The 27,759-nt window shown below is 39.9% G+C and overlaps 1 protein-coding gene across 1 annotated transcript; it reads right to left on the bottom strand.

Annotated features, from left to right (window-relative positions):
- Positions 1-3,886: 3,886 nt before the first annotated feature.
- Positions 3,887-27,759, bottom strand: scara3 (scavenger receptor class A, member 3). The gene is made up of 12 exons (XM_080048387.1): positions 27,343-27,759; positions 14,475-14,510; positions 14,055-14,096; positions 13,678-13,797; positions 11,232-11,312; positions 9,581-9,699; positions 8,881-9,125; positions 7,614-7,833; positions 7,365-7,453; positions 6,896-7,088; positions 6,559-6,736; positions 3,887-6,163 (listed from the first exon to the last, which is right to left on the bottom strand). The coding sequence occupies exons 1-12, from the start codon at positions 27,347-27,349 to the stop codon at positions 5,697-5,699; spliced, it is 1,797 nt and encodes a 598-aa protein (XP_079904513.1). The 5' UTR covers positions 27,350-27,759; the 3' UTR covers positions 3,887-5,696.

The raw sequence follows: 27,759 nt of genomic DNA on the forward strand, positions 1-27,759 counted from the left end.
TGAATGTTTCTACTAAATTTCATGGCAATCCATTCAATAGCTGTTGACACATTCTAATCCAAACCACTGATGGTGCCGCTTGCGGAAAGGTCAGGGGATCACCAAAGTCAGTAGCATTCATCATCTGGGAATCTGCTGAATGTCTACACCAAACTTCATGGCAATCCATCATTTGGTAGTTTAGCTAGGAAGTGGTGGACTGAAAGACTGAAATTGTCCTCTAGAGAGCTGTTAATAAGGGTTAATAATAATATTGGTCTTGTTCAAAGTCAATAGCCATCAGTCCCCATTTACAACCACAACGATACTAAAAGGCGGAGTCAGCGATTCTAGCTTGTTGTCAAAATCACTTTTTGTCAAAATCAGTGAATATAACCAACCACACACGTACTGTGTGTGCACTGAAAATAAATGTCCAGTTTTAATACACATCTTATAGGCTCTGTAAACGGACATCTTGCTAGCTTCTTGTGCACCTTTTGTTTGTTACATACCAGTTTACAGAGCCAATGCTGTGTATTCACACCTGATTTTTTTGTGTGCAAAACATTACAGACAGGTAGTGGATCGTGAGGAGATATTCTCTAATTTTGACAAAAAGTGATTTTGACAAAAAGCAATCTCGAGAATCACTGACTGCACCTTTAATTGTACTGTAAAACCAGGTAAATTCAACGATTTGCAACAAAACCCTCTGCCATGATTTTCTTTTAAATAAATAGATTTGTGAAATGCAGGGAGTCGTATCATAATATGCAGGCATGACGACATCACACCACTGAGTCAGCAGAGAGCACTGGTCCAACAAACAGTTTAGTCTATATATACAGTACATCACAGCTACTCAATCCACTTCACAGCCAATCAGCCGTGAGGTGTTCATGTGGTAAGAGGGAGAGAGAGGTGTTACATCCCGGTTATTAATGACTTTCAGAAGAAGAAAAAACATGGTGATAGAGCTTGTAGTCTGTTGCTAAACTGTTGCTAAGCTCATAGGGTGAGACTATTGCACATATATGAAGCGGTGAAATATATTCCACCTGGGAAAGTCAGACCTGGCAGCGGTTCCAGAAAGCACATCTGGCCCCAGGGTTTATGCTGGCTCGGCCGGGTGTTTTTCACCACAGCTTTAGCACACCATGCCCTCCTTTCACACGTTTTACTTCTCAGGATCTCTTTCTCTCAGTCCACGTATGGAAATCTTATGTTTCAACATAATTCGCTGCTGTAATTTTCACAAAATTACACAATTCATGTTAATTATAGCTTTTCAAACCCCACTGAATAAACTCAAGAAGTATGGTAAGAACAATGCTGGTTTTCTGAGTCACCAGAAAAAGATGACACTAAGTAGATTTTCATCATTTGTGGTGTTTTCTTTTTCTCTAGGATAAGAGATGCTGAGCCACTATATTCAGTAGAAAAACAATAATTAAGCTCCTCCAAAAATCCCCCTGGAGTGACCTCTGTCAATTTGTTAATTATCAGCTGTGTGTACAGAACACCCGATTCAAAAATGGAAGACTTTATAGAATACATGGGAGAATTACTTTCAAAGGCAAATCAAAAGAAGATATTTATCTGTGGGGATACAAACATTGATTTACTTAATAATACTCATTCACTGACTGAAGAATTTGTAAATACACTGAATGGTATGGGCCTGCAGTCGAGGTCAGCAGACAGACTGACTGTTTTGAATACTTTTGCAGATGTGTTTAGACTGCCAGAGAAGAAATGGACAAGGCCACATCACTATCTGCATTGTCACAGGCAGAGAGGAAAATGGAAAGCATGTCTGTTGTACATTGGCTATGAATAAGGAGACCTAAAATTGTCTGTGTATTGGAATGCATCTTCTTAAAAAAAAAAAAAAAACTTTTTTAACTGTATCAGTAGCTGTGTATCTGTGTATCTGAATCTTATGGCAGTGGGGGCGGGACCTGATAAGCCTTTGGCTTATCCTGCCACCCTTCGGACGATAACACAAAGTAATATGTGTGAATATGCAAAGAGAAAATTGTGTATTGTGTGTAATTGTCCGGAACAATAATAATAAATAAATAAATGTTAAAGGATCAAATATACCTTGCAAGTAAGCATGCGGTGTGCAAAGCAAACCGAAATGAACAAGTGACTCCTGCCAATTCAAACAGGCCTTTGTTACAGTGCCCCCTTTCCCCATGTTGCTCAAGTAAACCTCGGTTTGTTCACGACGGCCCTGTGAGACGTTTCCTCTGTGTAACTGCTAGCAACTGACACAGATCTGGAACAGGACAAAACACTGACTTCTTTTGCCAACAAGCAGTAAAAGTTTTTAACAATCTGTAAAAACCTGAAATGTCAGATTCAATAAGAGTGTTTGCTTTTACACAATGGTATAAGCAGCAAACTTCTTAGTTCTGACTTAGTCCCTTCACACATGCCAGCTTTCATGAAGTCTAAAATCAGGTGTGATGAAATGAACCAGACAACCGTTTTTTATGTCAGGATAACGTGATAATCATGAAAGAGTTGAAACAATTTTGGTTATTTCATGATCCACGATATAAATCACAAGATTTATCACAAGAAAAAATCTCACAAGATATATTCATCTCTTGATAATGGAAAAACAAACAACATGTATGGCTTTCATAGGTTTTAATATGTGAAAATGTGATGTAACAACTTCTAGCTTTTATCTTATGATTTATATTAAAAGTAACAACAGGTGCCAGGTGAATGCAGAGTATACTGAACTCTAAAATGTGGATTAGAAGTATCAAATGAAAATGAAGGGATATTTTTAAGTAAAGCACAAGTACCTCAAAATTCTACGTATAGTCAGGGCGGTAGATTTATAGTCCATGACTCCTTCTTTCCCCCTACATTTTATATCCACTCCATTGTCTCTATGGTTTCTTGGAGTGTCTTTCTAGTGGATAGATGTGGGAACATCTGTTGTGTGTGCCCTTCAAATTTGCCCTCCAACAATTTCCAGCCAACAGTGCTGGTGATTTATGGCTCCACATGTGGAGATAGTTTAGTGTTTATGGTCTGCAGGAGGTCTCTCTCCCTCCCCTCAAGTCTGACAAAAAAAGAAGAAGAATGACACTGTTCAAATTGAAGGATATCTCCAGTCAGTTGGATATATAAAGACAAACCCTCATTATCCCCACATTTATCGCCATATTTTCCCACCTCATAGATTAGCCCCTGCAGCAATTTTTACGCTTTTGCCTCAGTTTTCTGAGTCGAATGCGGCGAGTGATTGAAAGCAAATGTTCCATGTTCATAACTACAGTAACAGTTCATGAGGAAAGCAGGAATAAGGGATTTGGGCGAATTTCGAGAGGGAAGTTTTTGTTGGAGATCAGGTTCCCTAATATCCCACAAGGCCTGTCATGTTCCAGCACCGAGAAAGAGGGAAATGCTGCGAAAATATCATTCAGGGCTGTCACCACAGCCTGCTGCACGAAGGTCATAAGCTGTTGTCTACTTCAACACAGATATTAAGGTTTGCTGATTTTTTCTAAATCATACACATCACAATGAAATATTCTGAGTATATGGCATGTAAGTATTTTGAAGAGGATACATTTATATTAATTAATGTGGGCCTTTTAGAGGTATTTTTTTTTTTAATCTCTGAACTTTTATTCTTGGAAATTTGACCCTTCACTTTTTCCAAATTACTGCAACATTTTAATTGAAGGGCATATTTTGTTAAAACAACAGGGTAAAATCTAGACAATCAAACATATTTGACTCAGTGGCAGCAAACCTCAAAAACCAAATGGGAGGGGTTGACATGTGTTTTGAATTAATGACCGCTCCCTTTCCTTCATAGGGCAATAATAGCGCTGTGCTGTGGAAGTACATTAGGGAACTGAAATGAACAAGAGATTGTTAAAAAGCTTTATTGAAGTTCGATGCAAGCCAGTCGCATTTCATTACAACACAGGTTTTACAAAAATAGTAAGTTTCCCTTTTTGTAAAAGTTTTTCTTTCTGATATATAAAAGATTATTTATGTGTGTATCAAAAAAACAAAATCATCTTGTCGTCATTACTCTGCTGTCACAAAATGTTAATAGTAGAAACATATGAAATAATCGTGCTGCAGAAAATAAAGCTGTAACTGCAACTTTAGTCTTTTTAAATTGATCACTTGACATTAGTCTCATGACCTTTCTAGCATTCGTACATCGTACCTCTTAAAGGAATTGTTCCATATTTTGAAAATTACACCTATTTTCTTTCTTTTCCAAGAGCCCATGTCTGTGCATAAAGTATAAAGCGGAAATGTTCTTATTTTAGCACACAAACTTGAGGCAGAGGGGAACAGCTAGCATGGCTCTCTCTCAACAAAAAAAAACACGGGGTCGCAGGGGACAGTCTCATATAAATTGACATCAGGACCGCCAACAATGCACTCAAGCCTGCTCGTGCTCACACTGTACGTGAATATCTGTACCGTGCCGAAAAACACATCTTCCAACCGTACAAGGGCTAAGGAAGTGTACCATGCTTAAGCGCAGTACAGAGCACTCAAACTGATCAAACGAACTAGCCGTCAAACATGCTTGTGCATGGTACGATCCCTAGTGTGAGTGCACTAGCTTTTGAAATAGTCATGCTAACTGTTTCCTACATGCTTCCATTCTTCATGCTAAGCTAGGCTAATCACTTCTTACTTCGCACTAACATGAGAGTCATTATCTTCTCATCAAACTCTCATAAAGGAAGCAAATGAATGTCATATCTCACTGTCTTTATTCTTACTTTTTTTTTTGTCCAACAACAGCAACAATAGAAGCAAATTTTACATAAAATGTACACAAAGGTGTGGAAGAGTCGAAATTCAGAGGCCATTTATACTTCAAATTTACTTCTTCCAACACAGGTCAAAAGTTGAGAGCTTGGTCAAATTGATGAAAAAAAAGCCTTCAGAGTACCTGCTCTGAAATGCTCAGATTTGTACAATTTAAGAATGAATAAAGTGCCATCCACCAAAAAAATAATGTCCCAATGTGAACATAATGTAAAAACAAAGATACGGTAAATGTTTTTCTGTATCCATATACTAGTGCTTGAGAAGGTAAACTCTTGTGTAGTCTGGATGGGAAAACAGCACTACTTTAGTCCAAATCTTTAGAAACAACTTCAAACACATTATTTGCTTCCAGTACATTCAACTAGGGCAAGTTCTTAGGACCATCACATACTATACTCATACATATGGACAGGGCTTGATGTATGTGGGTTTTCTTTGTCGTTCGTGTACAAAGAAACACTCATCAAAAGCAGTTATGAGACCCATGTGTTTTTATGAAGACCGTTTTCAGCAACATACCACCATATCAAAACACAATTCATGTGTTTTCCTTCTTGGGTTCTTTTCATTCTCACTATTCAACAACAGTCTGTGTGCAGCCGTTCTGTTTCCAATTCTTGAGACCCTCCTGTTTGTTCATTTCATGTGGCCATGTAATGTTATCAGGCCATGGCTCCTTTAAAGGCCCATCTCAAATCTTATTATTTGTATTTGTTCATAAAAGTTTCTGTTGTCTTGCACAATCCCATAAAAAAATGGATCATTGCGTCTCCAGTCACAATGGATGATATTCCCTCAGTTTATATCGGTCAATATCGCTTAAGCTTCTTTGTACCGGACAAATCACCTCCCAAGTCCATGTCTTTGTCCAACCTTTCTTAGTGTCTCTTGGACCCAGCACCGGGAGTCACAACTCCCTGATGGCTGTAGCCTGGAGGTCCAGGGGTTCCGGGTGGTCCGGGCGCCCCTACTGGCCCTGGCTTTCCCCTGGGTCCAGGCGGTCCGATGATGCCCGGTAGTCCTGCCTGACCCTGCATCCCCGGAGGCCCCGTGGTACCGGACAGGCCGTCTTCACCTGAGGGGCCAATGTCGCCTTTGGGGCCCTTGTCACCACGTGGTCCCGGCAGACCGAGAGACCCTTTAGCTCCTTTGGCCCCAGCTGCCCCTCTATTGCCACTGGGGCCCGGTTCACCTGGTCCGCCTTTAAGCCCAGCAGAGCCCTTCTCGCCGGCGGATCCACGGCCTCCAATAGGGCCTTTGTCACCTTTGCTCCCACTCAATCCTATGGGTCCTTTGGAGCCGGTCTCACCACGGTTCCCTTTGGCCCCGGGTGGTCCTGGAGCACCTGTGGAGAGAGAATGCTGAGGTCAAGGCAATGCAACTTCATTTGTATAGAACATTTCGTACAAAAAGGCAACTCAAAATTTTAAACAGATTTATAATAAAACATCAATCAAACAACAAGGTATACAGTAAATTAAAAAGCAATGACTTATGTTAATGGGTAATAGGCAATAGAAAATAGAAAATAGAAAAGTTTTTAGCTTTGACTTAAAAGCGATCAGAGTCCGGGCTTGTCTGATATAATCTAGAAGGCTATTCCAGGTCTGAGTTTAAAGAACACTGCTTTTCACTACTCTTACAACAACCAGTAGGCCAGCCCCGGATGATGAATACTGTATGTAAAAGAAAGCATACTTGTTCTGTTCAGCCTTTAATATATGAGAACATCTACAGTACCTTTTATTATAGTGAAGTTCTTTATGAGCTGGGTATGGTGAACATCCACAAGCTTCATCTCCTCCATCAGCATGGAGAGGTTCCTGATGTCCACATCCAGTCGCACATCCAACAATATGTTTTGCGCTCTCAGTGTGTCAGCCAAGTGGAGGAGCAACAAAACTGTGTTGTTCATGTTCTACCAGGAACAGAGGGGGGATATCAGGATGAAGGTAAGAAGTCAAATGAGGGGAGAGAAAAAGGGAAGGAGAAAGCACCAGGCTGTGTGTCAAAAATCTTGAAGCTAACAAATGGGGATAGATAGGCTATAATAATAATTCCCCTGTAGTTTTCCTACCTGTAGATCTTCTGTGTGTCTGCCCAGGCGACTCTGGCAGGACGAGCTCTCGACGTTGATGTATTTGTACATGCTCTGGACGTGGCTGACAGTGGCATTGATGCTGGAGGAGATGGTGTCAATCTCCATGGAGATAGAGTTCAGACGACCGTCCAATGCAGAGAAGCGCTCTCCTGTCCGGTTCTCATAGTACCTACAGAGGATGGTTACAGGGGGGGCAACAACAATTTGTAAAAGCTTTCATACTGGGAAATACAGAGAGAGTTTTCTGGAGCTGATAAGCTTAATCAACTTCGTGTCAACTCATTTGGTAATGGCTTGAATGTAACCGACATTAATTTTTTATGAAAAAGTTAAAGACCATAGCTTTGAATGTGCAAAGGAGGAATTGGACCTTTCAGGTTATGGTTCAACTCGAGGGATCTGGTGCAAGTCACCAAAATGTTTTTATGAGGTACATGTATTTTACCTGGAATGGTAGTGAAGGTCATGCATGTTCTCCTCATGTTCATCCATGAAAGACGTTACGTTGTCAAGCTGCATCTGCAGATTCATCACCTGGAGAAAATACAGACACAAATATTGCACTGATTTACTTGTGAGGACCCCCAAAAACAGGATTTGCCTGACAAGTTTTTAAAAGACAAACATTAATTATATACACCGACAGACACACACACACACACACACAGACACACACACAAATACAGACACACACCTGCTGGGTGAGCTCGTAGTAAACCTCATTGGACATGGCGCTTCTCTGGTGATCAGCAATGATGTTGTTTTGGAGGAGGCGCATGGTTTGCGTGGTGCTGCTCGTGTTGGATTTCATGGCGCTGAGAACTCTGCTGTAGTTCTGCCAGTCGGTGGTCAACTTCTGGAGGACCAGATTCTCTTCATCGGCTTTTCTCTGCAAGGCGTCGATCCACATTGTACTGGAATGGAAAACACAGGGGACATGCATGAGAAGAAAAATAAGCTTTCATTGTTAATAAATCATGTACACATTGCACACGAACATTAACACACATGTATGGTAGAATTTCTAAACAGCTCTAGAAAAGATAGATGAATAACTCCATGCAGTAGGTTTAAAATAGCGTTGTGTGGGGCAACTGAGACACAGCTGTGTCTTTCATTAAATGGGAAATCCCAGTTGTTATTATCCTTCATAATTGGTACAGATGACTCTTGCATAGGGTCTGCGGTCAGCCATGAATTAATTTCCCACATGGCCAGTTCACTTAAAGGTCATCAACACATGTAGGCTAAATGAAATGAAATCATATATAAATAATGTGCGAGGGTTGATTATTAATTATGGATTTGTGAAAAAATATATTTGGCAACAAACTGTCTCTTTTCAAGAGAAAGACAAGACTAAGCTGACTTTATTACATGATAACAGTGTCTACATCTGTATACAATATCAGTGATAAAAAAATGGAATTTAGAATTAAAAACTGATGCAATCTGTCTTTATTTTAGTTGACGAAATGGACTGTTTTTGTTTCAAATAATCTCGTAATTAAATTTTCCTCAAGAGAGATGTCAAGGCAGACCACACAGAAACACTATTAAGAAGATATTTTAATTTACGTTACCTACATTTCCTGTTTAATTATATGTACTTAATCTAATTAAGTCACAAAAGGAAGTGGTGTTACGTTATATATTATTATTATGTCACCACTTTAGGAAATGGCTTACATAAGGGGGTTAAGCCGAACTTAAAAGTTGTGAAATCAGATAATCAAATAATTGTTTAATTCTTGTAGGGAACAAATGAACACCGTACTGTAGTAATAAATGTGTTGGAAGTTTGATATATTTGATTCAAGTGTCCACATTCTAGTCCTATTTCCTTAAAAACAGCTAATTTTACTTTGTTTACTTGAAGCAGAAGAGTTCAAGTGTCACATACTTGACATCTGGGTTTGAAGTATAAAATACAGCAGAGAGAGCTGCATCTTTTCATTCACCTGAGTGCCACTGTCGTGTTAACTTGAAGTGCTGTCGCTTTGACGTCATACTGATCCTCGGTCAGAGTCTTCATTTTCTCCTCACTTTCCTCAATCACTTCTTTCCAGCCCTCCACCCGTTCCAGATATCTTTCCAGCGACTGGTTGAGAAGTTTGATGGACACAAGGTGGTTTTGAATGTCGCGTGTCAGCCGGCTGCTGGTGGCCTTTAGTGTGGTCTGGGTCTGGGACGTCTGGTCCAGAACCTGGAGTGTGATCAAAGAGCTAGAGTTGGTGATCCGAAACAAAAAAGTGTCATTGGAAAATTTCTTGGTCATATTTCTAGATAGCTGGCCAATATTCACTCTCCTTTTAACCCCGTCTCAGCCAACTGAGAAACATATCTGGCTCTGAAGCCTCTAAGTGATCCATTGTGTTGACCAGCTAGTCACTAACTTTGTCAGTTTGGTTATTGCCAGGTAGTGTACAAACATCTTATTCATTTTCTACCAAAACATTAAAGCCACAGAACCAAAATTATGAGCTGCAGAAATTGGTGAATTCTCTTTTGGGTCGTCACTACAAAGAACACCTTTGACGCCATACATAGTCCTAGATCCATTGTTAATCTATAAGTAATATGTAGACATTAAATGTGTCTTGATTATGATTTAAGACGTGACCTAAGGATTAACTTGTTTTGTGATCCACTATATAGTACCTGCTCCTGTCCCAGAATCATTCTCTGGATGTCTTCAAACTCTCTCTTCAGCCTGCCGATCTCTTCACTGTACAGAGTCACATCAAGGCAGCCAGAACAGTTCGAGGTGGAGCTCAGATCTGAGAGATGAGGTAAGAAAATCAATTTATGAAGCTTCTGTTAAAATAGTACTATATTTCAATAAATTCTTAAGGAATGTATGAAATATAGAAATCGGTAGAAAAGCTAATTAAATTCACCATTTGTAGGGGAGATCGGGGGAATCTGAGCCATCGCATAATGTGAGCCACCCCCTGTATCTAGGCAACGGAAAACATTTGTGGTCATGTGAGATATATGTTTTCAAGCCCCTCTCATTTCCCCATGGCTCTGCAAGAGAGGACCTCATGGTGCTGTGGTAAGCATGTTTTTTTCACCAAAATAGGTATTTTGCATGTAAAAGTAAATGTTCTTGCTGTCAACTTAATCAACTGTTGTGCCAAAGCAAATGTATTCGCGTAGACAAACTTCTATCATACGTGTTGATGAACTACCAACAAATGAAACCATGTGATGCTGATAACTGAAGATTAGCCTGAAATGCTAAGAGAGGTAGTTTTTTCTAAAATTGTGGTGGTGGGGGAAAGTGAGCCAAATGCTGTGGGGGAAAGTGAGCCACTGTCTCACTTTCCCCCACCATGAGGCACAAGTTAAGTTTAGTCTTAAACATATTTTAATGTAATATTACATAACATATGTCTTATTTTAATGTCATACACATTGTAGAAAAGCCATCATGCCAAGGAAATACACCAGGAAGACGACCTGGGGCAACCACACGGAAAGAGCGCCTTCCCATCTTTCCCTGTACACTTCAGGGCTGGAATGTAGAGTAGGCCTAGTTGTAGAGTATGACAGGCTGATGTTATAATCCAGTTGGGTGTTCTCCTGTGTTCTGAGTCCCAGGCTGTTCTCGCTGGTTCTGATTTTCCTATGCTTTGACCCCCAGACACTAGCTGGCTCTAAGGGTCTTGTGTTCTGACCCCCAGACTGTGTTCTCATCTAACTGGTTCTATCTTTCATTTGAATCTTATTAAAACCTTTTGAATTATAATATGTTGTATTTGATTTTGTTCAGAGTTACTTTCAAGTGTTTAGAAAATTTGCTTTGCTTAATTGACCAAACCCCATCATTCTTTTACTAGTCCGACATTAGTTCTGGAATGTGTGGCTAGCTTTCAGGATTTTTACTGTTACAATATGTGTTGTTATGGTAGTTTCAGAGTGGAAAAAGTAAGTGGATCAGTTTACCCCAAAGCTGGGGTAAAGTGAGCCACATGACAACTTTTTTTAAAACAATCATATTTTCACTGCCCTTTGTCTTGAAAAAAATCTGCTAATGCCCATTTCTAGGAAAAATCCTGAATTAATGGGAAATGTGTCAATTTGAGTGATAAATCATTTTAGCTCGCTTAGAGGGGAGCAAATGTAAAAAGTGGCTCAGATTACCCCGTTCTCCCCTATATAAAGAAACCCATTTTTAGAAACCATGACAAACTTGGTTTTCTGTGTGCATAAGTGTTTTTCTATGCTTTCCCATCATTTCTCAGTAATATGAGAACCCATTGACTCAATACTAAAAAAAATATTTAGGCAATTTTTTCTACTTTACCTTCTATTCCTTGCTGAGCGGTGTTGATCCTCTTGTGGTAGCTGGATTCCTCCACAGTCAGGTTGTCAACTTTCCTGAACACTGGAGACACATTGAAATTGTTTAATTTAAAGGAAACATGTGGAAGGATTTACGTTTAATTAAACAAACAAGCACATCATATGCTACTGATAGCCAATTTTTTTTCCTGAAAGTCAGTGTTAGTCAATGGGGAATTAAATCATTAGCTTTAAACATGCAAAACAAACAGTAACATGGAAACACATTTCCAACACCACATTAAGCAATAACATTAGTTATTAAGAGAGGGGAAAAACCCTTGAAGGATGGTTCTGAATTAGGATTATAAGTAGAAAAAAAATTAACATCAGCAGTACTTTAGTGTTACCAGGACATAGGAAGTATTTAAATCATTAAAAACAGGAAACTTTATTTTTTTTAATGTAGGCCCTGACAGCAAAACATGTAAATGTTTCACTAAAACACATACGAATGGGGGTTTAGTGTGCCTGGTCAGGTCCTGCATGTCTCCTAACATATTTCCCAAGAGAGCAACAATGATTTAGTGAGTGTGATTTTTCCGTGTGCAAAAGTGTACATTTGTGGGAGTGAGAGTTTGTGTAAAGTGTGTTTTAGCATCCTTAAGCCTGACTCTGGGGATTAATGCAGGTCCTTGTTTGCATATATAAATGCTTCCACATGCGTTCTGCACATACCACCTGCTGTACTGTATTAGCTGCCCTTACAGTGATGCTGAACATGGCCCATGGCAAAATCCTTGAAATAACTTTAAATAAATTAATTTCCTATCCCCCACTATGGCCTTCCAGTACCACATGCATTAGTTTGTTTTTAAATGCTTTGACTGTCACGGCTTGCGTTACAATCCTGTTTTTCCATGAAGCAAAGAGCTAGAAAGGTATGGTACTCCATTCCACATTTCCGAATTTACAGATTTGTGCTGAAGAATTTATTTTGTATAAAACAGATGTGGAGCGGGGGACGAAAGATCAAAGGTTACTGGTTTCTGTTTTTCCTTGTGCACATCCAAACTTGGGAGATACAGCCAAGTGCAATATCTCTTCTCGTTTTCAGGGCTTTATGTTGTACAGGCTTGTGCTAGAAGTTGACAAAAACATAACCAAAGTACTGTTTCTTAGTATAACGCATTAGAATGGCACACATTTTGGGGAGAACTATTATAATTTGGATGCACTTTTTTCTTTGCTGATGCTCAATAGGCCTATTATCTTAAAACATGCTATAGTAAGAAGGTTAAAAAAGAAAAGAAAGTTCCAAGGCCATATAGGCTACAACAGTAATTAATTAATTATTAGTAATTAGTAATTAATAAATTAAACGACCGAAGCCTACACAAAGTTAGCCAAACTTAAAGTTAAAAGAGCAAAATGCAGATAGCATAACAGTAATTTCACAGTGACAGTGTTGTGTTTGCAACGAATTAGTCTCAGACAGTTAGCTTAGTAGGCTAGCCTAGGCCTACAATGGCTAGCATAGTTAGAATTAAACTGAATGTAGATTAACTAATTAAACAACTCATATCACAAACAACAGTATTTGAAGTTATTAGAAAGAACGGCTTCCTATCCAGCTAGGAAAGTTCGGTGTTAATAAAATATTTCTGTTGATATAAGCTTGGTCACAGATCTGGCAAAATGGCGGGATGTCAGTTAAACGACTACAGAATTCTGGCAGTGGACATAACAACAGAAATGTTCAACATACATTCTGATGGTGGCAGAAGCCCAACTTTCTTGAGCATAAGCAGTAGGCTCAAGAAAGTAGTCTACATGTTTCCAACACATGTGTGAGTAAATTAAATGACCCGCAACAAAACTGGGCTTTACCATGTTTCTTTACCTGAATACAAGCTTGTGTGTGTGTGCTGTGGCCTGTGGGATATACATAATATTCCCAAACCTTCACTCTTTCTCTCTCTCTCTCTCTCTCTCTCTCTCTCTCTCTCTCTCTCTCTCTCTCTCTCTCTCTCTCTCTCTCTCTCTCTCTCTACTCTGAGATCCCCAAAGGAAAGTAAAAAAATTAAGATTTATGACTTTCAAGCCCCAATAAAATGTGATGTAAATGTGGGAAGCATCTGGTGCTGAGCAGCTGTCAGGTAAAACATGGCACACAGGACCCAGGACCACATTCATCTGATGTATGGGAGTTTAATTGACTGTGTTTTATTAAGACATGTGCATACATAGAAACGTATAGTCTAGCTCTTTACTCTTCTTAATGTGTAGTGCCAGCATTAATCAGTGGAATTACCTAACAAATTACAGGGCTGTTCATAATTCAACACCATTACCCAACCTTGGAGATTAGTGTCTCTGGCTGGCAGTAAGGGAGATGATATCTGGGGTATTTTTAGTGCTATACTTGTGACTTTTCAGGCAATGAACCAGAGTCAAACTGAGCTCACCCAGTGACGCCAGCACTGCCACAGTAATGATGAGGAATGCAATAAATCCATAAAGGACCTTGACAGCCAGCTGGAGAGAGTGGCTCTGCTGACACCTCATACAGCCACCTCTGCTCCGACCTGCAACAACAATTAACAAATACACACAAAAATGTTAGAATCTGAAAAAGGAAAGCTGTGCCAGATATCAGATAACAATTACTGATAGCATTTTAATGTTGTTTGGTTGAAGTAGAGTTGATTTTAATGGCTTCAGCAGTGATTTATACTGCTTTCTACACAAACACACACATGCCTTTTTGGTTACACAGTATGCAATTGGTGAAAATAACAAAACCATAATGCAGATGACATTATTTGCTGTTGTTAGAGCTGACCTCTAAATGAAGGCATTTCCTCCTCTCCAGTGAAATCCTCCTCTGAAAAAACAAGAAAATGCAAACATGACCATTGAAAGACAAGATGTTCTACTGATGATAAATTCACAAAGAAATCATGGAATACCCAAGCTTTAACTACTAATGCGTATTGACATGTAATTCAGTGATTAGTCCACCCCCTTTGAAGATCAATTAAACTGCTGACATCAATTTAGTAAACTTTAAATTTTCTTGAGATTACTTAAAAATGTCCTGGAAAGACCTTCAAAGCTGTCAAGCAAACCAACAAAAGATTATGGAAATTAAGACACAATTCTTATCATGCATCATTCATCCAAAATCCCCCCACAGACTTTGAACAAAACCCTATTTATCATGTGGCTGATGATCACATGTGTAGAACATGTTGATCATTACCTTTGAAAAGCTGGTTCTCGTATCCACCATGGTTGTCTGCAAAAAAAAAGCAAAAAAAAATGTGAAGAGAGACACAAAACAGACATTTAAAAAAACAAATCTGACTGAAAGCAATTCTGCTGGAGCCACCGACAAGTTTTATTACTCCTGTTGTTAATCATGCAAACCAGCTGCCTCGCAATCCCCCACAGCCTCCTCCTCAAGTCTCTGCACTGCACACTGATGTACAGTTTAAGGCTGCTATCTCCACACAATAATAAGAAAGGTTTTTAGTTCAGCACCAATGTTTTTCTCTGAGCTGAAAACAGCCCCACAGCGGTCCAAAGTATGAGAACAGTTGTTGATTTTGTGTGCTGATTCTGGTGGGAGTATTGTGTGTGTGTGTGTGTGTGTGTGTGTGTGTGTGTGTGTGTGTGTGTGTGTGTGTGTGTGTGTGTGTGTGTGTGTGTGTGTGTGTGTGTGTGTGTGTGTGTGTGTGTGTGTGTGTGTGTGTGTACACATGTGTCCGAGGAGGTTGTCATCACACATTCGGGCTGAATAGGCCTTTCACACCAAAATGAACCAAGAGTCAGTTCCAGGCTGGTGTTGGGGTCAGTTCAAAACTGGTTACAGCCTTATCCCAGTTATGAACCGGTTGGTTTCACATCGACCGGAGACAGCCATGGAGCCGGCAAGAGAGCAACGTCATGACGTCACTGTAAACGTGTGTGTACGTCACCCGACGCCGCTGCTCTTGTGGCTAACGCTAAAGCTACCGCTAGCTTTAAGCACAACAACAGCGGCGAATACGTCTTATTTTTACACTTGTTGGCTCTCGCTTTGCTTTCTTAAGCAAACAGGACCCATACAGCGTATTCTCGCCGGTCAATTTGATCGCTACGTTCGGTAATTATGTTATGTTTACGTCTCGTAGTAGCGGTGTTTTTAAATATGGCGGGCATGAGGTTTGAGTTGCTCTGGTTGGTCAGGATAATCCCTCCCCCAACCGTTCGCGCAAGCAGTTCTTATCAAACCCTGCTCAATCCTGGGGTATGAGTTCCCCCGGTTTTTACGGCCCGGAGCAGGCTCTCTGGCGGTGTGAAACCAAAACACTGGCTCTAACTCCGAACAAGCCCAGAACTAGCTCCGATTTTGCGGCGGTGTGAAAGGCCTAGAAGAGAACCGGAGAGACTTCTACATAATATAACCAGAGGGGCCTTATAAACCCAACAAGAGGCTGATTTTCTTTACAAGGATACATTCGACGTAATGTTTTCACAAGTGCCATATCCGCAATGGACTTTATACAACACGTCATTAACTGTACGCCACCCAAAACTGATGCCCAACCCTTATACTTTAGACACTGCAGGTGTGGGCACTTTTTTGCAAACGAGGCTGTTTCTTAAGGGAAAAAACTTGGAAACACATGCATATGTGCTCAAACATTGAGGAAAAAAAAAGTTTGTCAGATTGCTGACTGATGGAAGAAGGTTAGGGTACACTCTGCCCTCGGTGCTGTGTTAATGCTGCCAAAGGAGCTGGCCCTTAAAGCAAATAGTGTCAAGACTGCGGAGATGTTGCTGAATAGTGTACAACCACACATGCATACTGCAAACTAATTTCAGTGGCCCGCTTAGTGACTTTGCAACGGAGTTTCTGGTTATGTAAATGTGGAAAATGTGTTGAGTGAGTCTAGACAGATGTGATGTAATTTAAAGGAACATTCCACCAAGAATGTATGTTGTGAGTATCAAATACCCACCACCTGTAAGCACCTGTGGCTCTGAAACAGTTCAAGATTTCTCCTTGTTGTACTCAAATGGGGCATATAGCCTAATCAGAGAACTGAAGTCAACCTTGCAATAGCTAATTGGTGTCAGTTGCTCATTCATCAGCTGCTGAGTAGTAACATCCAATCCACATGTTTACATTCAAATGAAAAAGCCACCTTGTGGCTGTAGTCAATATGACAGGACAGTTAGATGCTGTATTGTAGGGCAACAAAGTCCGCAAAGGAAGGATGCATGCATCAACAGAACAACAGTAAACACAGGACACACAGCTGTTTCTTTCCCATTTCCAACCATAAGTTAGTGTTGTTGATTTTAAAGGCATGAATCATCACCAAACTTTAACCATGTGTTCATTATTTTAACCATGAAGACAAAAGTCCCCCAACCTTAATGAAGTACTTATTTTAACCATTAACCAAGATCTTTGCCAAAACCTGAGTTGTTCTTGTGCCTGAAACTAACCAAACCTTAACCCGTCGTAATATCATAAAACTCATTTATTTTTAAAAGGGGATTTGAAACAGTTTCATCATAGGCACAAGTCATTAAGTAAATAGCTATTAGCGACAAATATAAGCTGTGTATTTACTTTTTTGGTTTGAAAATATGACTGTTGTAAAGCGTACAATGTTTATAGAGGAAACTGCTTCACTGAACTGGAATTCATTGTAGTTGTCCTGTATCCAAGTTAAATACATCATATGCATGAAGATTGCAATACAAAGTTTGTACACATCTGTGGATACGCTGTCAGTGCTTTTAACATACAAATGCTAATGAGCAGATGCATAAAGTGTGACTTTTGTTGTCTATCACTTCCATTTTGCTTTGCTTTTGTGAAAGTGAAAATGTTGTTTTGTTTAACGGGTAGCTTGGATTAACTAGTTTAACAGTTCATTTTGGATTGTAAAAAAAAATAATGTAATTCTAAATTTTTATTCCATTTCTAAAGCCAACACAAAATGTTTCACAAAATGACATTTCTGAATCCAAAGTGTCTGTTGTGGATCAATCTCTGTGGTTAACCACATGATCAGCTCAACATGAAGAATCTGGCCTCTGAATGGAGAGGGAACAAGATACAAATTGCAGGGAATTTAATAAAACCATAGCACACATTTAGATCATTAAATCTTTTTTGTCATAAGTAAAGACCTTAACAGGTATAAACCATACACCCTTTACAACAAAGTATTTTAGTGCAAATATGGTACCTAAAACTACAAGTTTAAAATGAATTTAACCTTCATTCACTGTGTATGAGAAGCAAATGACAGCCTTTACTTGGCATTATGAGATAGGTGGTGACACAAGCTGAGGGGTTGAGTTTTCCAACCTATTGTATAAATTTGGCATAAACCAAATTGCACTTTGCAAATGCTGCGATGAGGTGAATGTTTATGTGTCAGCCAGTGGTGGAACAGCTGAGGTCAGGTCTGGGTGGACGAGCCACAAAATGCTGCCACTGACTTAATGATGGAGGGAGGAAAGAGGGAGAGAGAGGAAAACTGAAAACACAGGCAACGTCTATGTGGAGCCATGTTATTTCATCTGACCGTGATGTAAGATACACATTAATAAGTCTCAGTAAAACAATCAGCAGCTGCAGTGTTAACAATTATACAGTAAGTACAGTCTCAAGTTGTGTTGTGTTCATCATTGTGTTCCCAAAAGAAGAGACGGTTACTAAATGATTCATATTATCTGCTACCTCTATGGTAAAGATTTAATAATGGATAGGATTTATATAGCGCTTTATTCCCTAAGGACTCGAAGCGCTTACAGGGTAAACTACTATAGTAGCCACAGCTGCCCTAGGGCAGACTGACGGAATCTTAGCTGCCATTCCACACCGACGGCCCCTCCGACCACCACCTCAAACATACAGCAGTCACACCAGGCAAGGTGGGTGAAGTGTCTTGCCCAAGGACACAACAACCATGACACAGGTGGCCGGGCGGTGATCGAACCGCCAACCCTTGGATCATTGGCCAAACCGCTCTACCAACTGAGCCACGGTCGCCCCGATAATTCAGTCGCCATTTAGTTTGTCTATGGTTAAGATAAGGAAACAATCGCGGTCAAGGTTCAAATAAACCAATGTGTTAAAGTCACATTATTTTGCCTCTATATATTGTTAATACTGCTTTAGTTTAGCACATTATTCTGGTATTATGGCCCCCAACTGTACTGTGATGGTAGGGAAATGTAAACCTACTCTACAGTACCTGCCAAGCACCAAACTGACAGAGTTACAGTAATTACTAGCTGGTGAACACAGTGAGCCAGATTTTTTTTCTCAGTTGATGGAGACCAACACAGAGTTCAAAGGAGAGTGAACGTTGGCCAGTTAGCCAGAACATTGGGAAAATAAATGCTAATGTTGCTCTTGCAAATGTTTGCAAGTTGTTCTTGTAAACACAAATGGCCAAAGAAGTTAGTTTTATTGCTTTAAAATGTGGAACATGCAACAAACAGAATCAATAAAAATGTTAACCCCCAAGTTCAAACTGAGGCCATTTGTAGTAGAAAGAACGGTAGGGTACAACCCACATACCATTATTATGGGTTACAGTGGATGTTCTTCATGACTCGTTCTGGGCTGAATCGTGTTTCAGAGACCTTCCCACCTTAATTAAAATACATTTCTGAGGGAAAGCTCTTGTCTTTTTCTTTTTCATTCTGTGGCATCGTTATAGTCAGATTCAAGGCAAGGCAAGGCAACTTTATTTATATAGCAGATTTCATACACGAGGCAGACTCAAAGTGCAGACATTTGATCAAACGTTTAAATGTCAGCAATTTATTACAAAACATCACAAATCAGTGTCCACCCTGAAATATCTCCCTCGCTCCCTCACCCATCCCCCATCCTCTCTTCTTCCCTCTCCACATGTTTTCCTTGCTCTCTCTGGAAAAGACTCATGTCTGTCGAGTTAGTGAGGAAGTCAACCAGACCAACACACACACACACACACACACACACACACACACACACACACACACACACACACACACACACACACACACACACACACACACACACACACACACACACACACACACACACACACACATACACACACTGAGTTGTACTTCATCAACAAACCCCAAAACTTGGTGCATGAAAGGATTTACTCCCACATAGTGAAAAACAAACATGGAGCATCTGCAACCTACTTTGCTTTCCTGTAGGCCTATCTGTATGGGATCTGATTACTCCGAAACCACCACCAGAACAAGGTCTCATTCCAAACAACTGTTTTGGATTTCTCTGCTGTCCTTGTTGTAAACAAACTACATTCTAGGAGAAAGAAAACATCTTCAAGCGATTGATGATGTAAGGAGGACAGCCTCATGTTGGGGGGTCACTAAGGTCACCAGCCGAATTGATTGAGATCTACTGCGATGCACTACTTACAAACACTGCAACTATTCTCTCTTACCATTGCTAATTCTTGTTGTCGTAGCAGGGACAGCTATTTGTAACATACAACACTGCAAACAAGGACGGAAACATTGGACCATTGGATAAATTGCGGTTTCTGTTTAGTGGCTTTGTTTTTTTTCTTCATATTCTCGTACTCTACAGTATCTGCACGTAGCAATGATATTACAGTTAGAGGTTGGTAAAGACGCTAAAGCAGGGTGTAGAAAAATAAAGAAAAGTTGAGGAATGGTAGGTGGTAGGAATTCCCAACCACAAACTCCAGATTCCCATCCTACATAAGGGCCACTACTTCTTACACTGGCACTCAGTGTTGGCACTAGATGTAAATCTTGAGATACAAATTCATTCAGTATGGTTGTTATTCTTAGCACACTGGGTTGATAACATCGTAACTGGGTTTTAAAGTGGGCTAGTTTTTTCAGTGTCAGTAATATAAGGAACTGAAGTCTGTTCTCTTTTAGAGCGAAACTTGTTTAGGACAGACAGAATGTGGGACGTGGGTGTCTGAAGAATACTTAAAACAACATAAATAGCTGGCACAGAATGGAGAGTAAATTGCACTTAATCTGATAAATAAAAATAAGGTCAGTTTTGTCAATGACAAATTGTAATGCCACTACTCTAACTTGCCCTAAACTAATAAAACATAGATTATTGCTGTGTAGTATTTTGCCAAACAAGACCAGACAAGAACTGCTTTGTTGTTGTTATTTAACCAGACAGTGAGGCAGACCGAGGATGGAAAAGTCTGGTAGCAGCTTGAATACACATGCAGAGTCCAGTGTGTGCACTTGTCCTATGAGAAGAGGTAGACATAATATTCAGTACTCAAAAGAGTGCTGAAGAAAATCCACACAAAAAACAAAGTTTTCCAAAGAATGTATAATGAAAGGTGGATAATTCAAGGCAAGGCAAGTTTATTTAAATAGCACAATTCAGACACAAGGCCACTCAAAGTGCTTTACAGGGGCAAGATTAGAATACATAAAACACATTATAAAACATTTAAAAGCGAATAAAAGAAGCAAATAAAATAAAAATTGCAGGTTAAAATGGAAACAAAAAAGTCTTCAGACTCGATTTAAAAGAACTGAGAGTTGCAGCAGACCTCAATTTTTCTGGGAGTTTGTTCCAGATTTTTGGTGCATAATAACTAAAAGCTGCTTCTCCTTGTTTAGTCCTAACTCTAGGGACTGTAAGTAGACCTGTCCCAGACGACCTAAGGGCTCTGGACGGTTCATAACGTATCAGCATATCAGTAATGTATTTTGGCCCTAAACCATTTAGTGCTTTATAAACCAACATCAGTATTTTGAAATCAATTCTTTGAGTGACAGGAAGCCAGTGTAAAGACCTCAGAACTGGGGTAATGTGATCCACTTTTTTGGTCCTAGTGAGGACTCGAGCAGCAGCGTTCTGAATTAGCTGAAGCTGTCTGATAGATTTTTTTGGAAGGCCAGCAAGGACACTGTTACAGTAGTCAAGTCTACTAGAGATAAATGCATGGATAAGTTTTTCTAAATCTTGCTGAGACATAAGCCCTTTAATTCTTGATATGTTTTTAGGTGGTAGTAGACCGATTTATTAATTAATTTAATGTGTTTCTGGAAATTCAAGTCGGAGTCTACGACAACACCAAGATTTCTGGCTTGGGGTGTGGTTTCTAACATAACGGATGTAAGCTGTGCGCTGACTTTTAATTGTTCATCTTTGGCACCAAAGACAATTACTTCAGTTTTGTCGTTGTTTAATTGAAGGAAATTTTGGCACATCCAATCATTGATTTGTTCACAATTCCAATCAACACAATTAAAACAACAAAAAAGGCCAATAAAATTACTATATTTCAATAGAATACCAAGAATACCGTAGAGAAATGTTATCACACAGTTATTAAGTGCTATTTATACACCTGGTCCCTTGGTTTCGTATGCATTTTGGAAAGCAGCTGACCACTCGGCTCTGGTCAAGGTTACTGGACTAAAAATTCTGCTGCTGTTTGCATAGTTTATGCTCTTGGCTATGGCAAACTACACTGCATGACCATAAGTATGTGGACACTCTAAGATTACAGCCATATGTGACAGGTTGAACATCTCATTCAAATACAGTTGGCGATAATTTGCTGCTATAAAACAGCTTCCACTCCTCTGGTTTCAGCCTTTCCACCATTTGTGAGGTCCAACACAGATGTTGGGTGAGTAGGCCCTGCTCAGTTGGTGTTCCGGACATCGCAAAGGTGTTGAATAGGGTTAAGGTCAGGGCAACTACACAGGGCAGTCACATTCTTCTACACCAAACTCTAAAAAGCATTTCTTGAACCTTTCTTTGTGCAGCCATGCTTTTGCAAAACAATTTACTTTAGTCAGAACTAAGGAGTCCAGCCCAAACCACAAAAAAATATTCCAGAACCGACAGTACACAACATTATGTGAACTCCTCTTGAATATTCATCAGGCTGAAACGTGAAATTTCTGTTCACAATAGTAGGTGCAGGTCATGAGAGTTGGTGAACTCCACTTGCAAACCTTAAATATGAGCAAACCTCAAAGAAAAAAAACATGAAAATGGTCTTGTATGAGACCCAACGTCTCCAAAAGATATTCAGCTCACCACAAAATCATCTAAAAAATTTCTGAAAAGGTTAAGGTGGTTCCAGAGAATGTCAATGTTTTGAACAAGACAATACACTGTACTGTATGATGATGACCCTATGCAAATACTGAGGCAAGCGGCCAAGCTATAACAGCACACACAGGACACCAGTCAGACATGTTACAGGCTAGCTTAAAAGGCTTTCCCAGACATTAACATTATAAACATAAAATTATGTGTGCAGTTGATTGTGGGTATCAATTGCAGAATTACCCACAGGGTAACAGCGAGTGAAACTAGAGATAAAGAGTCAACTTTATAAAGCACAACAATTGAAATATCAGGAGGGTTCTTCTAACCTGCATAGAGCCACTCCTCCGCCCTCCATCCTCTTTCAGCATGGACCCTTTGGTGTTTGGGAAAGCAGCTAAAGGCCTCTACTTGACTCAGCTAACCACCAGCGCCACTTCACGTTTGTGGTTCTCCTAAGGGGGCTTTGGACTGTCCAAAAACCCATTCCCCACCCTTTCACTTCCTTCAATTCCCCCTTTGGATTTAACTTTCGACTGTGCAAAATGTTATCCTTGGTTGATAACATCCCTTTAATGCCCTGTGACTTTACCACATCCCTCCATGATGTAATTCAAACCTACAAGGACCTTTTAAATGTTTACGAAACAGTCTCCTTTCTCCTCTGATGATCCTAAATGACCTGTAACAGCAAGAACTATGCAATTTTAAATAGTAATTATTAATGCCTTAGCACGGGTCCAATCTCCCGACAACTTACAAATCGATTTACATCAGTCAGACTGGAACATCTTGTGTTTATGAAATGTAAAAAATCAAAATGTACTTTGCTTCATAATTATCATAATACCATTATTAATCTTATATAGTCACATATAGATACATAACTTCATCGCAATGCATCCTGCGGTTTCCCTTTCACTTGTTGAACGCGCTTTCGTAAAAACAATACCGCCATTGTCCAAACAGACACGCTAGAACAAACAAAACTGAAAAATCCTCGTGGCTACTTTAGCTTCTGTACAAAATGTTATCCTTGGTTAATTCATTCCTTGAATGTCCTGTAACATCAACACATCCCTCCATGATGTAATATAACATGAAAATATAGACACCCTCTTCACTTAAAGATGCATAGAATCAAAATATCAAGCTTTTCTATGTTATCTTCTTTCCATAATTCATTTAAGTTTTTGTAACCAGAAAAAAATCCCATCAGGAATCCCAGCAAATCTCAGCTTTGAGTGAAACCAGGAGTTACGGGATGGGCCAGGGTCTCCAGATCAAAGTTGGAGGCTTGAAGTCGTAAAACCAAACGAGGCCCTTTCCAAACCTCTGTTGACATCCAAGCCATTGAGGTGCCCTCTGACTGGAATGTGTGGTCTCCTCGCAAAACTATAAACGCCTGGTATGTGTTGTTGCTGACTGGGCAGCTGAATATATATTAAGGAGCCATTACAAGAAAGTTTTCTTTTATTGTGGTTTGGCAGTGAAACAAGGGGTCTTCAGATTTACGATCTCATGCACGCATCATGTTTTTTCAGGACTAAACCACTTTGGACAGCCAGACTGAGATGCAACAACAAGCCTGGTTATAGGTTTACAGGGCGTCAAGGCCAAAGGGCGTGTGCAATATGCTCTAATGTTTTATGTAAAGGGCCTAAATTATTTGTTTTACTTGCCCTCAGATTTCACATGATAATCATCTAATAGGAAGAGGGAGCGATTAAAAGTATCATGAAAGGAAGTTAAAAGATTTGATTTTAAAGTATGTGAACACCTGAATTAGGAATGTGAACACAGCGGTTCAATAGGTAAAATTTAACGTAAGGTTATAACATGAATATTTTCCAAACAGGAAATTCATACATTCGTTAGATGTAAGTTGTTGATGATTGTGACTTAAAATGTGCACCCAGTAACTTCCAGGTAAGCGTGAGCTAACAGAACTAATCGCAAAACGAACGTTAGCTTGCTAATATACAGTATTACATGTTCAGGTTGGTACCCTTAAATACTGACAGTGGAAGCGCAAATAAATGCATGTCGAGATGCTCAGTATCGCACCACCTAGTGGAAACTAGGCTTGTGAGAACCAGCTATTTGGTTGCCTTTTATTAAAGGAGAAGTAAGTGATTTTTGTTCATATACGTTTTTAAACACTCTATATTCATACAGCAATCATTTAAACAGTATGCGCCGTTCATAACACAGGTCATTCAGCTTTGCAGTAATTGCCAAATAAAGTATCCTGGAGACAGAGGGCTATAAAGAGGCGGGTCTCTGTGCCCGTGAACAATGATTCACTCTCTCCATCGCGGCACTATCTGAAGAAGACGGCTGCGCGTAATGTGGTGGTGATGTAGGGATGAGACAGCAATATGCGCTGTTACTGACAGGAAGTTAGCTAAAAGGACCATATCGCTTACTTCTCCTTTAAGATTTTAAAAATGTTTTGACTGTACGTGTATTTCACTGCCACAGCCAAAGGGCATTGAAAACAAGAAACACTGTGTTTCTCTGTACCTCTCCCCTTTGCTCAGTCTTTCCTTCCCCTTTACCAGGCATACACCTGTCTCCCCCGTCTTTACCCTCACCTCCTCTGACTACCCCCCTCCCCCTCCTCCCCAGCCCTTTAGGAATGTATGAGGCAGCAATGTTTTGTTCTGGACGGGCAGGGCTGGATCCGCTCTCAGCAAGACTGGAAACCACATAAGCCTCCTGTACTGTTTGGCTTAGAAGAGAAATATATAAACGTTCTTGGAGTTAATTTGCTGCATCATCTCGTGGTTTCAGGCTAGCTTCTCTCCTTGAGGCTTGGCAGGAGCAAATAAAAATGTATTTGGATTTTGATTGCTCAGATTTTTCTGAAATGATAATGTTATATGGTTACAGTCCCAACACACACTGCATGACTGTATATTTATTGTATACTAGGCTACATTAGCTGGGCAGTGAGCAAGAGAAGGGGAGCGTACCTATGTTCATAGGACCCGGGGAACATAGGACAAGGCTCCAATGTTCCCCACTCTATTATTTTTTCCAACCCTTACCCTAACCCCTAACCCTAACCCTAACTGGCAAATAGGCCTATGTGGGCCTACAGGACCTAACCCTAATCCTAACCCTGTAAAAAAATGATGAATTAAATCAGCAAAGGCTTATGTCATGCAATTCGGCAATTCTGAAAATATTGGAAAAAATAAGCCCTTTCTAAATATTATCAGGACCCGTTATGGAATTGCGGGAACATAGGACCCCTTTTGGGAAAAACGGAGAACATGTTCCCCGAGTTGGGAACATAGAACCCGGGAAACGGATGATCCCAAGAGGAGCAGGCCTCCTAGCCACAAAAAACCCTAGTTTGGTGATATCGATTTACAATTCAAAATTTGAACTTATTTTTTAAACAAGAGCTTAATGATTACTGACAGACAAAGCCAAAACCTGCACCGCTTTTCTATATGGCATACATGAAAACCATTGCAAGAAGGATGTAGCGACTGTAGCTAGCTAGCTAATTAAGCTAACGCTACCTCCTTGAGGTAGTGATTGGGTGACCTTTTAATGTTCCAGCTGGGTTGTTTTGAGACAAAAAGCAAGTTTGGTCTCATAATTTTATGCTAAAAGAGACAGGCCAAAGCTACATGTCCCCTGCAAATATTTTTGATTCAAATTTGTCATTTAAGCTAATGTTTGAAAAAATTAAGAATAACTTTTCTCATATTTTAGCTTAGAGCCTTATTGTTCCTAATGTAAGGATTTATGTTAATGCAGATTTACTACAATATTCATACTTTTTTTATATACAATACGTCCTTGATTTCCGACAGACAGTGATAAAAGCTATTTCCATATCCATCTGGCAACCGTCATTTTGGCAATTGAAATATTGACAACTGCTACTAGCAGGTTGTATCCCTTTTACTGCTTAAGCTAACCTCAGTAGTTAAATCATAATCTTCAGTTGACTTTTTATTGTTTCCAGGTTGCTTAATTGTTGCAAAACGAGGGATTTAAAACATTTTGCCTACAATAGAAATGGCTGTTAGGTCAGGATAATGGTACAAGGTTACCTTGGGTAATGTCGGCCAGGATTACTGTAGTGTAAACTTAAAAGTAGTTACAAGTAGTTATTGCTACAAAGTAGTTATTGCTATAAGCTTGATTGGACAATTGATGTTTTAATGAGGGGGTAGCGAAAGGTCAATTAAACTTGCACCACCACAGAAACACTGTCGAAACAGAATCCAAGGAAAGAGATGCCTCCTCAATGAACAGAAGAAAGAATACTCAGTAAACATCCATAATAAATACAGGGCTAAATTCATCATATGCCAATAACTGAGGGTTATGAATGTGTCAACACCTTTCAAGCTGCTACCCCATATATGGGATTCATTCCTGTTCCCTTTCCATTCCTTTCTGTTATCCCTGCTTTCCCACTGTATCCTCCCATCTGTGTCAGCCTTTTACTTCTCTTACTGTAGCCTATACGTCTGGGAGCCATGTACGAGCCCTTGCCCCCTTCAAAGCCGATTGCAGCTCCTTTCATGCCATGTTGTGAAAGAGCTCAAATTCAAATCTTATGTTTTCACTTGCCCTCCTTTAAAGGGGATATTAAGTCAATCTGGGGGCAGATTGGCAGGGCTTTAGAACTTTTTATGTTTTATGAAACGTACACGCACACACATATAGAGATTTAAAGCTGACTGATCAAAGTCCCACATCCAAGAACAACAAACCAGCGCTTTCTCAGGATCCACGCTGCCAAGTTGCACAGCAGATGAGAAGCATATGTGGTCGCCGGTGCCCTGTGCAGGTGCCTGCCTGCATGCCTCAGTGACAGATACTTTTTTTTCATGTATGCAAATGGTCCCATGGTCATTTTAAGAAGAATTGTTATTTTTGCATGACAAGGTAGCAGGAAGATGTGGGCCTATTAGGTGAGATTTGTAGGTACACAAAAATAAAACTTCCATGAAGAACACATAAGAAATCAGAGAAATCACTCTACCTTTCATGATTCCTCGCTCAAGAATCCTCTGTAAACAACTTCTGCTGATGCTAAACTGCTTGATGGCGGTGATATTACAGTCCTCTTCACCTTTTTTCCCCACAAAAAAGTGTCCAGGAACAGAAAAAATAGGCAGCTGTTTACCTTTGAGATGCCAATCATGAGAAGTTTTTCAAAGACAGCCTTAAAGTCCCAAAATGTCTCACTCCAAAAACTTCAGGATTGAGCCACATTGAATGTTATTCCATATTGTCAAAAAAAGAAAATGCACTTCCGCAACATTGAAAACGCAGTCTGATTTCTCAATTGTTTCAAATATGCTCGCAAGTCTATCAGTGCTGGAAGAAACTGGTCATTCAGTTTTGAACATGTGTGTTTTCTTGCAGCTTTCTGGCATAATCCCTCTCCTATCCAGAG

Source organism: Ammodytes marinus (assembly GCF_949987685.1).
Source record: "Ammodytes marinus genome assembly, chromosome: 19".
Classification (NCBI taxonomy): Eukaryota; Metazoa; Chordata; class Actinopteri; order Uranoscopiformes; family Ammodytidae; genus Ammodytes; species Ammodytes marinus.

Coding starts and splice junctions, on each gene's coding strand:
- scara3 (XM_080048387.1), bottom strand. Junction 14,097..14,474: donor CGAGAACCAGCTTTTCAAAG/GTAATGATCAAC, acceptor TTGTTTTTTCAG/AGGAGGATTTCACTGGAGAG. Junction 9,126..9,580: donor TGATTCTGGGACAGGAGCAG/GTACTATATAGT, acceptor ATCACACTCCAG/GTTCTGGACCAGACGTCCCA.